Source organism: Lontra canadensis, unplaced genomic scaffold (assembly GCF_010015895.1).
Source record: "Lontra canadensis isolate GAN:19392208 unplaced genomic scaffold, GSC_riverotter_1.0 scaffold9, whole genome shotgun sequence".
Taxonomy (NCBI): Eukaryota; Metazoa; Chordata; class Mammalia; order Carnivora; family Mustelidae; genus Lontra; species Lontra canadensis.
In genome coordinates this window covers 18725515-18739036 of record NW_022631003.1, presented here as the reverse complement: position 1 = coordinate 18739036, position 13522 = coordinate 18725515, and the positions used below count along the sequence as shown (strand labels likewise).

The 13522-nt window shown below is 37.9% G+C and overlaps 2 protein-coding genes across 2 annotated transcripts; both read left to right on the top strand.

Moving 5' to 3' along the window:
* The first annotated feature begins 311 nt into the window (after positions 1 to 311).
* Positions 312 to 1283, top strand: LOC116866423 (taste receptor type 2 member 42-like). The gene has a single exon (XM_032855414.1). It carries the CDS (start codon positions 312 to 314, stop codon positions 1281 to 1283), a length of 972 nt encoding a protein of 323 aa, XP_032711305.1.
* Positions 1284 to 8930: 7647 nt separating this feature from the next.
* LOC116866397 (taste receptor type 2 member 42-like) lies at positions 8931 to 9900 on the top strand. Its single transcript, XM_032855390.1, is given in 2 exon segments — positions 8931 to 9457; positions 9459 to 9900. Coding segments are annotated over 2 exon segments (969 nt in total).
* Positions 9901 to 13522: the final 3622 nt, after the last annotated feature.

Sequence of the window (13522 nt, the reverse complement as noted above, 5' to 3'; positions counted from 1 at the left end):
ACAAACTGTTGGTTTGGAAATTAGTAGCCCTTTCAGATAAATAAAAACATCTTCATGAAACTGTGAGATGATACACTTTAGCAGATCTTACTGGATTAAGATTGGCATTACAATTAAAGCAGAAAGATTTCCTTGAATATATATGTGTATGAGACGTATCCAACAGCAGGAGGTCCTGCTTAAGATTGGAATTGCAGTAAGGGCAGCAGTGAAGATAACTACCAGAAATGGATGCTATTCTGAAAGAATTTGATTATAAATTTATTAATGAGACACTGTACTAGAAATTTGGATTTCTTTTTCCTGTGGAAATGTTAGCTGGATTGGATATAATCTTTCTCACACTGTCGACAGCAGAATTCATAATTGGAATGTTGGGGAATGTGTTTATTGGACTGGTAAACTGCTCTGAATGGGTCAAGAACCGAGAGATCTCTTTAGTTGACTTCATCCTCACTTGCTTAGCGATCTCCAGAATCTCGCAGCTTTTGGTGTCATCGTTTGAATCATTTATGATGGGACTAAGTCCACCTTTCTATTCCACTCATAAACTAGCAAAACCTGTTACTTTGCTTTGGAGAATAACTAATCATTTGTCCATCTGGTTTACTACCTGCCTAAGCATTTTTTACCTCTTTAAGATAGCTCAGTTCTCCCATTCCCTTTTCCTCTGGCTGAGGTGGAGAATGAACAGAGTGGTTCTTGCAATTCTTGTATTTTCTTTGTTCATTCTACTGTTTGACCTTCTATTGCTAGAAACATTTAATGATTTCTTCTTTAATATCCATGCAATGGATGAAAGTAATCTGACTTTGTATATAAATGAAAGTAAAACTTCTTATATTAAAACCCTAGTTCTTCTTAGTTTTTCCTATATCATTCCTGTTGTTCTGTCCCTGACCTCATTGCTTCTTTTATTCCTGTCGTTGATAAAACACATCAGGAATTTAAAGCTCAACTCCATGGGCTCCAGGGACTTCAGCATGCAGGCCCATAAAAAAGCCATTAAGATGGTGGTGTCTTTCCTCTTCCTTTTCACAGTTCATTTTTTGTCCGTACAGTTGACAAATTGGATCCTTTTTTTATTTTGGAACAACAAGAGCGCAAAGTTTATCATGTTGGTTGTATACATCTTTCCCTCGGGCCACTCATTAATTTTGATTCTGGGAAACAGCAGGCTAAGACAGACAGCCTTGAATGTTCTGTGGTATCTTAAAAGCTCCCTGAAAAGAGAAAAACCAATTTCATCTTTACAGATAAACCTTCCAGAGCCTTTCCAATGATGAAGACTGAGGCATCTGAGAATCAATTTCACTTCAGCTGGCTTTTTTGGGGGAGATTCCCTTAAATATTGTTGAACATCATTGAAATTTTCCCTAAAGAGGTTGCTTTTGGTGATAACTGACACATGGTCAGCCAATATAATTTAAAAGTATTCACTTTTATTTAAAACATTGGTTACCAATATTTTAAAATCTCAAATATCCTTTCAAAGAGAACTTAGATTATTTAATTTTATATGCAACAGATGTATGTAATTATAACTTGTATGGGGGTAAGAGGCATGTCGTGTTTTAGAAATTGAGATAAATTACAAACTTCACTAGGTAGATGAACTATAACATTTTGATAAGAAAGTTAATTGAACAACTCAAGTCATAGATGGGAAAAACATGACCTCATAGCTTGAAGGTCTAATTTTTTTTTTTTATGAAAAAGCTTTTCATTGTTGTCATTATCTTGTAGATAATATGGGAACAAGATGTTGGGAAATAATAGTCACAGTGCAAAATAAAATAAACTGGGAACTCATGCTTATAATGCTAATCTTAATTTGAAATCCCAAATCATAAGAATTTTTGATGTGATAAGTAATTTTGTAATTACAAAGTAATTTTGTAATTTTAATGTAATAAGTGCCAAGAGTGGCACTTATTAATTTTGCTAAATTCCAGGATATACAATATTATTTTCAGAGTGTAGATATTGATATATCTATCATGCTATGTAATAGAATTAAAAATACAAAAATTATTCCATAATTTAATAGCACACTCATTGCAACTATGAAAAGACCATAATTACATTTTGAGAATGATTGTGCTTGTGTTTGTGCACATATATTTTGTTGCAATCTGATTACTAGAGTTCTTAGAGAAACAAATTGAAACAGGTCAATAAGGAAGGCACAGAAAGCAAAATTTATAAAAACACCGTATGTTTGGTGTAAATGTTGGAGCATATGTATATGGTGCTGTTATGACTATAATTAAATTTAGATAAGGTAATGACAAATTGTAAATAAGGTTAAAGGTGGGAAAGTTTACTATAAAATTTTGAATATGATGGTATAGGTTATATCATACAGAGGCTGTGCAGGTATGTACAATGGAATTGTTTAAAAATGAAGACTTCTTATGGACATTGGGGAGGGTATGTGCTATGGTGAGTGCTGTGCAGTATGTAAACCTGGTGATTCACAGACCTGTGCCCCTGGGGCTAATAATACATTATATGTTTATTAAAAAATATTAAAAAAATGAAGACTTCTTTCTTAGGGTTTACCTTTGATGTATTCTTTAGATTGTGTTAAAGTAACAGGAAGGTGTAATTAAATGATGATAAATGTGCGGGTTGTAAATCAATCTTGAGGGAGCCATAGGTATGGGCACTGCTCTAGCGCAGTGTCCTGAAGCTGAGAATGATGCAAGAATTATTAACATTTTTTCCCTGTCCTGTCTCACCGTGTGTAGAGAACTAAACTGCAAACACATCTAGCCTAGGTGGTGCTTCTGTGTATCAGTAACAATAATGATGTGGATAATGGTTTAATGATAAGAAACTTTTTACTCTTTTTACGAAGTAATTTATGTTTTACGAAAGAAAATGTATGTGTATTATTTTGGGCACTAACAGTATTGTCACTTTAATTATCTGGCCTTGATAAAGGGGAATATGCAAATTGAGCAAAATGAACATTTGTATTCAGATATTGAGTTTGTTTTGTTTTTTATATCCTTGCATATACATGACTTAAAGATAATCACATACTCTTTATAAGATGGTAACCAAATTATTAAACTTTTCTTTGGTAGGCAAGATAAAGTAATCGAACCAATTTATGAACAGCTCTTTTTTCTAATAAGTGGGCCTCAGGGGTATGTCAGTGTTTAACTAGGAGTAAGTCCATGCTAATGCAACAAACTGAGGGAGATGGAACTCTAAGGAACAGGGCCCTGTTCTTGACAAAAAAGTACAGCAAAGAACTAGTAAGGGAAGACAGGGTCATGGGCTGGGGTTATTGCAATTGACATATTGTAATCTGTATATTTGAATAGCAAGTGAGATTCAGCCCTGCACCTCTACTTTCCCCATAACGAGAGACTTTGTGGGGGACTCAGTAACAGCTGAACCACCAGCAAGGAAGAGCCACTCCCAACACGTGTGTTGCCAGTCTCATACAACCTGGGGAAGAAATACTGGTAATTCTATTCTACTCTGGGACCAAAGTTGGAGAAATTCACTGATGGAGATTGTCACTGATTTCTCGTTAACTATCTTTCTTACCCACCAGATAAATGTTCATTTAAAGAATCTGGTGTGTGGACACCTGGGTGGCTCAGTCAGTTAAGCATCTGTCTTCGGCTCAGGTCATGATCACAGGGTCCTGGGATGGAGTCCAATGTAGGGCTCCTTGCTCAGGGGAGAGCTTGCTTCTCCCTCTCCCTGCTGCTCCCCCTGCTTGTGCTCTCTCTCTGACAAATAAATAAATAAAAATCCTTTTTAGAAAAATCTGGTGTAACCACTGCTTGTTTCAGTTTGTCCACCTAGGCGATTTATAGGAGGGAACAAATAACTTCTATTGCTGAAATAGTCTTGTCTCTGATCCTTAGGTCTAGTACTGGAGACATCTGATAAGACATAAACCAAGCACAGCAAGACATTTTTCTTGAACTCTAGTGAATGTGTCTGTCAGGTAGATCTCAGAGAAAGGCACATGAATTTCCTCAGTGTCTCAGGTGGTTTGTCTGTTGTCAGTAGGTGGCTTCTCCTAGCAATATCTTGATTAGACCCCATCTCCTCTGAGCCAGGAACACTTTTTATAGGACATTAGCACCATCACACAGTCTGTTGCAATTCTGTCATTCGAGACCCTAAATATGTTGTCTAGAGTTATCTATGTCCCATTCAGAACCTTAAGACCAATCTTCACAAGAACAAATTGATTTGCAAAGTTTGAAGAATTTGAAAAACATATACAGGTGAACATTTTTGTCCCTTGTCCACTAAATCCTGTATCATAGACTACGGCTTTTTAAATTTTACCTTCTGTCCCCCCATCAATATAAATGCAGCCTCAGAAGACTATAGAAATGCCCAGCCAGTCTTACTTTAAGCATGAGACCAGTGTTTGCTTCTGCGGAGGTTAATTACACTGGCCCTGTCTTAGGTTTGTCGTGAGGAAGAGCCATTGGGGATATCTGCCCTCTAAGGATTTTGAGGGAAAACAAACAAACAAACAAACACTCAAGCAAACAAAGCCTATAGTCTTCAGTTTTGAAAATTAAAGGCGTATGCTAAGTGAAACAAAAGTCTACAAGAGAGCATCACAGCTAGGGGAACATATGTTGCTGCCTTCCCTGAGGCTATTAGGGGATGTAAACCTATAGCCATGGGGAGGGAAAGGCCTTGGAAAGAGCCAAACTGAAAACCTAGGTATGTTCCCCCCCCCCCCCCCGCCCCCGTCCCCCACCGGAGAGGTCACAGACACAGGGATGGAACAGGGAGAAATCAAGCCAAATGACAGAAGTCCAAAAACATTCAGTTGTATCATCTGTATTTACATTCACGTAAGCAGTAGTTCATCACTATATAAGTAGTACTCCCATTTGACTTAGGCCAAAGTAGGTTTCTGAGTGTATTTTCTCCTTAGGAGAAATGTCACTTTTTCAACTGATAATTATAAAATCAATATTCATAGATTTTCTGATTTAAATTGTGTTCATCTTTGGAAGTTTAGACTAGGTATTTTGGATTGTCCCTGCAGCATTTACATAAATTTGATTGTTATCTGCCCAAACATTTTGGAATGATATCCCTTATATTTACATATACAACAAGACTTTTTCTTTATGGCGTATGATGCAACCATTTTAAGAATGAAGAATATTAAGGCAGTTCAACCCAGGAGCAGAGACAAATTTGTAGTTATGCAGGTTTTTAGAAATGGGAGCCTGGACTTTGAATTCCACTCATAGCATATAGCACTTGTGATTTTTATCCTTGTTTTTAAATCCTTTTGATTGCGTCTCTTCTTCAGTGTAACTATGAACTCGAGTATTCTGTAATGACTAAGCGTCTATTGGCTGACTTGTTGCTACGTGGGTTCTGTCCCTGCTGAACCATGTCTACCAATGGAACCCTACTGTCAGTTAGCCTTCTACACCAGCCAGAGCATTTCTGAAAACATCAGTGATCTCTATAGTCTTCTTGGTTTCCTGCCACCAAATACAGAGTTTTCAATCCATCTCCAACTCCCTCCACTGGAAGTAGTCTCTTTCATGAAGAGAAGGTCAAAGGCCCCCACCTCCTGCAAGGATTTAGGACTCTGTATGACTTCTGGTTTGAGCCAGGATGGCTGGAGAGCAGTGTTATTTAAGGGTTAGTAACAGAAATTGTGCATGGGTTCATATCTCATGACATTTTCCCCAGTTTTAAAGAGTTGCTTTCTTTTCTTGTTCTTCTACTAGTTTCACAGTCAAGTCTTACTCATTTTCCCTTTTTCTGTGCTCCCAATAGGGTTAATACCAAGTCAGCATTCATTCACCTAACAAATAGTTAGTGAGGGCCTACTATTTGCCAGGCCCTCCGTGTTCCAGGAATTGGAATAGATCAGTTGACAACAAAACAGTCCTTTCTCTCACGGAGCTTAAGGTCATCAGAGAGGTATATGTTAGCTAAGATTATGTGGTGTACATGCCCGAAGTAAAAAGTTTTTGATTGCCAAGATATCCATTTAAGAGACATCTGTCTTGAACAAACATACTGCGAGCTGCGTACACAGCTTCCAGGAGAACATCGGGTTAAGAAGCCAGGCCACTCCCACCCATGAAGTTCCCCTTTTAGAGAGCCCTGAGTAACCTAGATAACTGACTGCTTGCATGACCCCACTTTTCCCTTCCCAAGTCCTAGTTAACAATGTTATGTTTTAAATTCACCACTAAAGGGGTGCCTGGGTGTCTCAGTTGGTTAAGTGTCTGCCTTTGGCTCAGGTCATGATCCCAGGGTCCTCGGATGGATTCCTGCATTGGGCTCCCTGCTCAGAGGGGAGCCTCGTTCTCTTTCTGCCCCTCCCCCTGCTCATGCGTGTGCTCTAGCTGTCCCTCTCTCAAATAAATAAGATTTTAAAAATAAAATAAATTTGCGAGTAAAGTATGAGCTTGTAAAATCCTAGGCACCCACTCCCAATGTAAATAAAAACAGAACACCAGGTCTGTGCTCCTCTCAGCTCCCCATGACTTCCCTATGTGGTCCTAGGCTCGTTCCATGCATCCTCCAGGACTTGTGAATAATAAACCTTGTTTTTCCTTTTTCTTTTAAAAAAGATTTTATTTATTTATTTAAGAGAGAGAGAGAGTATGAGCACGAGAGGAGCAGGAGAGGGTGGGAATGGGGGCGGTTTGCAGGGGGAGAGGAAGAAGCAGTCTCCCCCACTGAGCAGGGAGCTCGATGCCTGGCTGGATCCCAGGATCCCAGGATCATGACCTGAGCCAAAGGCAGAAGCTTAGCTGAGCCACCAAGGTGCCCCTAAACCCCGTTTTGGTTTTTTTTTTTTTATATTCCCTGATGGTTGTTGCTGAGGTAAATCATAGTAAGAACGAGGAAGAGTGTCAATCCAACTGCTCCTGGGCGAAGACCATCCATCTGCCCAGAAGCTCTCACTTTCATCAGAAGTAAAGAATTTAAGGACAGGGTTGAGAAGTGCAAGTGAAGAGTTTATTAAAGAGAGAGGGTACACTCTTGAACTAGAGAGTGCGCCAGCTCAAGGGAGAGCTGTGCCCTGGGTGTGGGTCTCTATCTTTCATTGACAGTGTTAGCTAAGGGGTGCATTATTCATTATTTGGGGAGGGAATTTTTTGGGGGGGAGCAGGGTTCTGCACCTTTTCTCCCATATTTGTGAGGGCCCCTGGCCTTCTTGGTCTTGGGCCTGTTGGGTTTGATATGGCTTGTTGTAGCTTTGTTTGTGCAATTCTGCCAGGACAGGTTGTTAACTTTCCTGATAATGGGCCTTGACTCCCCCTTTGTTGGCCTTGAGGCATCCTGATGACACCCAGCTAAGTGCCTACTCTACCACAGCCACACCTCGGCTGTGTGGGGCTCTGGTGGGGACAAGTCTGTGGGGGCCCACATGAGTAGTGAGGGCCCAGGTGACAGCCTCGCGCACTGGTAAGCTAGAGCATCACCACTGATAGTCTGAGACCAATACAAAACAGGTAATTTATTGCCAGGGTCAAAATTGGCTGAACGGGGAATGCATCGTCAGAGGGCAAGTGGGCAAAATTCCTGTCTAATACCTGGAGAATCTTCATAGATTTATGCTTGTGGGTACAAAGAGTTTTGTCTGGATTTAGAAGGTCCTTTAAGGCATATATCAAGGAATTTTTAATGAGTGTCTACAATATATGCCAGACCAATTAAGTCAGAATCCCTGGGGTTGGCTCATAGGCATCAATATATATTATTACTATATTAATAATTAATTAATAATTAATGTGTATGTATATATATATATACACACATGTATATACCTAGAGTTCTCTAGAAAAGAGGGATAACCTTGCCGTCAAGACTGAAAGATCATTGTATTAAAGTTACATGTTTGTCAAAACAAAAAAACAAACTTTATTTTACTGTAACAATTTTTGATGGGATGAAGTCTTTAACCAAAAGCAGAATTAATGAAAAGGAGATCCTCCTTCCTACTCCCCTACCCCTTCAGGTTTTTTCCCTACTATATTTTCCCTCTCAGCTGACAAGAGCTTATTCAGAATTAAATAGGCAGTAACTTATTGAGAACAAAGCTCAAAAACCCAAAGTAATAGCTCCAATATTTTGGTGCCTTGGCATACGCTTTTATATCATTCTGGAAAACAATTTCCTTTGTATCTATTTCTTCAAGAAATCCTAAGAAGCTTCAAGATCCAAGCCAGTTGTCACTCTCGTTATAAAACCAGAATGAACTATTGACTGTAGAAGTTGTAGAAGAACAATGTAGAAGAATGTTGACTTTTGTGGGACTCTCCTCTTAGTTGCAGTTGCATTGCGGTCAAACTTTTGTCACATTCTATAGTCATAGTTTACTTAATGTTGCTTTTTCTAATACTCTGTGAGCTCCTTAATGTTGCTTCTCTTATTTCATCCACAATAGTATTTGAACTATTATGGATTTCATTGAATGGAATTAATGAATAATGCCTGTATTAGAGGTTTATTTTTAGACAATGCTATTAAAATTTAGAAACCTGGATCCAAATGGCATTTTCAGGTGAAAAGGAAAGTGCAAATCAGTGTAAAGAAATCTGTCTCATATTTGCATATTGGACTTTATTCTTCCGGATGTCCTCACAAGTGGAAAACTACAGTCAGTGCCAATGATGAGTGGGGACATTTACTGTTTAATTTGGAAATCAGTTGCTCATTGGAAGTTATGTTAAAGTTTTTCATTTAAATCTGTGAGAGTGGATCTCCTTGTGTATACTTCAGAGCCACAGCTGGAATAAGAGAAGGATCTTTCGGGAAGTTAAGTGAGACAGTATCTGAGCCTTTTTCATATAAAAGTGAAAAGTATCAGACTTGATTTTATTCCACAACATTTTGACAACCAAAAATTCCGAGATATAGGATCAACTTTCTGGATTCTTTCTACAGAAATGCCATCTGGAATTGAAAATGCTTTTCTGATAGCAGCCACAGGAGGATTCCTAACTGGAATGTTAGGGAACAGTTGCATTGTACTAGTTAACTGCATTGACTGGGTGAAGGGTCAAAAGCTCTCATCAGCTGACTGCATTCTCACCAGCCTGGCTATCTCCAGAATCGTTCTTCTTTGCATAATACTGTTAGATTCATATTTAATGGTGGTGTGGCCGCATCTTTATACCATTGATAACATAGCAAAACTCGTTAATAGTTTTTGGACACTGAGCAATCACCTAGCTACTTGGTTTGCCACCTGTCTAAGTGTTTTCTACTTCTTTAAAATAGCCAATTTCTCCCACTCCTCTTTCACCTGGCTGAGGAGGAGAATTAGCAGAGTGCTACTCCTGCTTCCCCTGGGGTCTTTACTCTTATTGCTTTGCAACTTTGAATTAATCCATACATCTAGTAATTTCTTGGTTAATGTCTATCAAAGATACGAAAGAAACTCAACTTGGTCCCTAAATGTAAGTAAAACTGTATCTTAACAGCTTGATTGTTTTCAGTTTCATCTACTTAATCCCCTTTCTTCTGTCCCTGGCCTCCCTGCTCCTTTTGTTTCTTTCCCTGAGGCGACAAACCAGGAATGTGCAGCAGAACTGCTCTAGGGACTTCAATACAGAGGCCCATAAAAGGGCCATGAAAATGGTGATGTCTTTCCTTTTTCTCTCCACAGTTCATTTTTCTTCCATCCTATTAACAAGTTGGGTTTTTGTTTTGCTGCAGAATTCTCAGGTCAATTTGGTTGTCATATTATTATCAACTCTTTTTCCTTCAGGCTACTCATTTATTCTGATTTTGGGAAACAGCAAGTTGAGAAAAACTGCTTTAGGACTACTGTGGCATATTAATCACCACCTGAAAATAGCGAAACCTTTCATTTCACAGACTTTCCCAGAATTTTCTATATCCCAAGAGAATTAAATTAATGAAGAGACATTGAAGATCCATTTTAACCTTTGTTTTCCTCACTGGATTCTTTTAGATACTATTAAACATCACAGACTTTCCCTGGAACGACCTATAAACTTAAAAAGCAAGCATCATCCTTATAACACTTGCTAGTAAAAAGAATATTTTTGAGACAATATGAATATAAAATATATCATGTGACATGTGTTAATTTTATATGTGCTGGCAAATATTTACTATTTCTTATGTGAGAAAAATGATTACTTAGAAATGAAAATCCCTTCCAAGTTGAAGTTGGTGGAATATTTGTACAATATTAAGTTAAAAATTAATTAAGGAATAAAAATGCTGTAAGGTCATCATCACATAACAACAGATACAACTTTTAAAACAATGAAACAGCATCTCATTATGAATCCAACCTAGAACAGACATTACCTTTGTTGAGTAAGAGAAAAATCAACTTAATTTATAAGAAGTAACTGAATAATTATCCTTAAGTGTGTAAGAATACTTTTATGTGTACTTTACAATGATCAAAATCACACTTAGATACAGAGTTTGTGTGGGGTGTGTGTCTGCACATAAGGATTATATGAAGGCTGGTGTCCTTTGTCAGAGAAGACAAAAACAACCAACCAACTCACCCGGGATAAGAACAGAAAGTTTACAGAAGAATACTGTGTATTTGTATAAATTTTATTTCATTTTATTTTTTTAAAGGTTTTATTTATTTGGCAGAGAGAGAGTTCACAAGTAGGCAGAGAGGCAGAGAGAGAGAGGGGGAAGCAGGCTCCCTGCTGAGCAGAAAGCCTGATGCCGGGCTTGATCCCAGGACCCTGAGATGGTGATCTGAGCCAAAGGCAGAGGCTTAACCACTGAGCCACCCAGGCACCCCTATCTGTATAAATTTTAAACATGTTTGTGTGTATATATACTGTTGGGTTGACGTTTATGATAAAATAATTGAAATGAAATCAAAGTAGCTGAAAATGAACATAATCTTAAGGCCAGCAGGTGGCAAAATTGTGCCAATTAATGATATTACAATTTTGAATAAAATGTTATCTAGAAATTTTTAGAAATTATAATTTTAAACATATTTAACTATCAATAATGAAGAAATTGTTGTAAGGTTTTAAAGTGCCATAATTTTTTGATTGTACAAGAAAACAAAAAACAAAAACAAACTAGATAATAAATGTTGAAAAATATGTAGGTTATAAGTTAATTTTTTTGGCACAGTAGGTCAAGTCTGATGCTGGGGATATAAAAACCATAAGGGCTTTGTAAAGTGTATTCTTCCTCCAGGGAGCTGTGCTATGGGGTGCTCTGATAAAGATGAGGGTACATGTACATACCCACCCACAGAAATTTAGATTTTTTAACTTCACTCATTATGTTGGACCCTATATAAGAAATTTCCTGGGGCTGGGGGGGGGTGGATTGGATGAAGGAGATCAAAAGATACAAACTTCAAGTTATGAGAAATATACATACTAGGGATATAATGTACAACATGACGACTATGATTGATACCTGCTGTATGGTAACCTTGAAAGCTGCGAAGAGAGTGGATCCTGAAAGTTCTTGAAAGTTACTGAGAATGGATCCCAGAAGTTCTCATCATAAGGAAAAATACCTTTTTCTGGGTATCTATATAGGAGGGTAGGTTGACAACTCATTGTGGTTATCATTTTGCAGTATATGTAAGTTATTATGGTGTGCTGTTTAAGCTTACACAGTGCTGTATGTCAATTATATCTCAATAAAACTGAAAGAAATTTTCTAATGATTGTCACTGGGATTATCTTACTTTGGGAAAGGTGGAATTGTAATCACACTGGCAATTGTTTAGAACCAAATTTGGTTTCAAACACATCTTTTTTAGTAAGAAAGTTAGATTACTTTGTACTTATTAGAAGTAAGCATATTTAGTTTTAGTTTTTAGGTCTACATGCGTCAGTTAACTTTTCTTTAATGACCAAGATTCAAACAAAAAGATTTAAACAACCATGCACAGCCCTTGCTTCTTACGAGTGGGATTTAGTAGTAATGTCTCATTACAATTAAGTAAATGTCTCATTACAATTACAATTACAGGATTTAGGGCTCCTAATGTACTAATGTTGGAGAGATGAAGCTCTAAGAGGCAGGTGCCTATTCCTGATAAGCACAGAAAATGACCATTAGAAGATGAGGACTGTGTTACAGACTGGGCAGTGGCTACTTAAGAATTGCCTTCTCCTTATTAAAATGGTATTTTGGGATTAAGGTCTATACCTCCCTTTCCAGTAAAGAGCCTGTGTTAGAGACTCCAGCCATAATCTAAGAAAAGTTACTACTATTACATCTATAGCTAGTTCCAATCTATAGCAATCTGGAGAGAATTGAATCTATTTTGGGACCAAGTTATTGGAAAGGTAAAATGATTGTCATTGCTTTCTTGCCAATCATTTCCCTCCAAAAGAAACTTTAATTTTATTTTTAAGTCATCTCTACACCCAACATGGGTGGGGCTGAACGCAAAACTCTGATATCAAGGGTCGCGTGCTCTACTGACTGAGTCAGTCAGGTGCCCCCAAAATAAACTTTTTATGTCTTGATGTAAAAAAAAAATTTTTTTCAGTTGCCCAAATCTGAGACCAGGAGAGCTACAAATAACCTGTTTTTAATGCCAAAAGAGACTTTTGCCTAAGGCCTGGCCCTTGGCCTAGTGCCTGGCCAACACACTTGCCCAAACTAAGATAATTTGGTGTTCAAGCCATGTTGTCTCGAACTTTAGTGAAAGAAAATGTCCCAGTGGAATTATGCATGGATCAGTACAGATTTCAAGGTTAACACTGTTGAATTTCTGATGGTTTAGGTATTTTGTCTGCTGTTCTGGCTTGAACTTCATGTGCTCTAAGCCAGGGACTTCCTTAACTGAAGTACAGAAACAAGGGGACCATCTGTAAAACCTGTAATTCCACAGTTCACTCACCTGTGACACTGATTAATGCTTTTTGTAGAAATCTATGTCAGGTGTGGATTACTTTCAGAATAAATTTTCATTAAAAAAAAAAATGGTCAGGGAGCAGCTGGGTGGCTCAGTGGGTTAAAGCCTCCTCCTTCGGCTCAGGTCATGATTCCAGGATTCTGGGATCGAGCCCCGCATCAGGCTCTCTGCTCAGTGGGGAGCCTGCTTCCTCCTCCTCCTCTCTCTCTCTGCCTGCCTCTCTGCCTACTTGTGACTCTGTCAAATTAAAAAAAAAAAATCAGATGATTGATTTGATCAATGCAGAAAAAAGTTATCAAAGGGGGTTGCTTATTAAAAAAAACCACAGGTGACAGATGTGCTATTTTCAATTTTAGCAATTTTGTGAAAAACCAACATACATACAGCTTCAAAAGACAAAGGCACACTATGGTACCTCTATTCCTTAGCCTCATGTTTAAATTAGTTTTAAAAATAACCTCTTTCCCCTTTCATACAGATCTAACCTGACCTCTGAATTTTAGGGCTCCTATTAAAATTACATTCATTTGACTTCAGTTTGGCATATTTTCAAGTTTTCTTTTTATCAATTAAAAACTAACCCTTTTTTCAAATTAAACTTTTGTTTTGTTTCTGTTTTGATCTGTTGGCCCTACT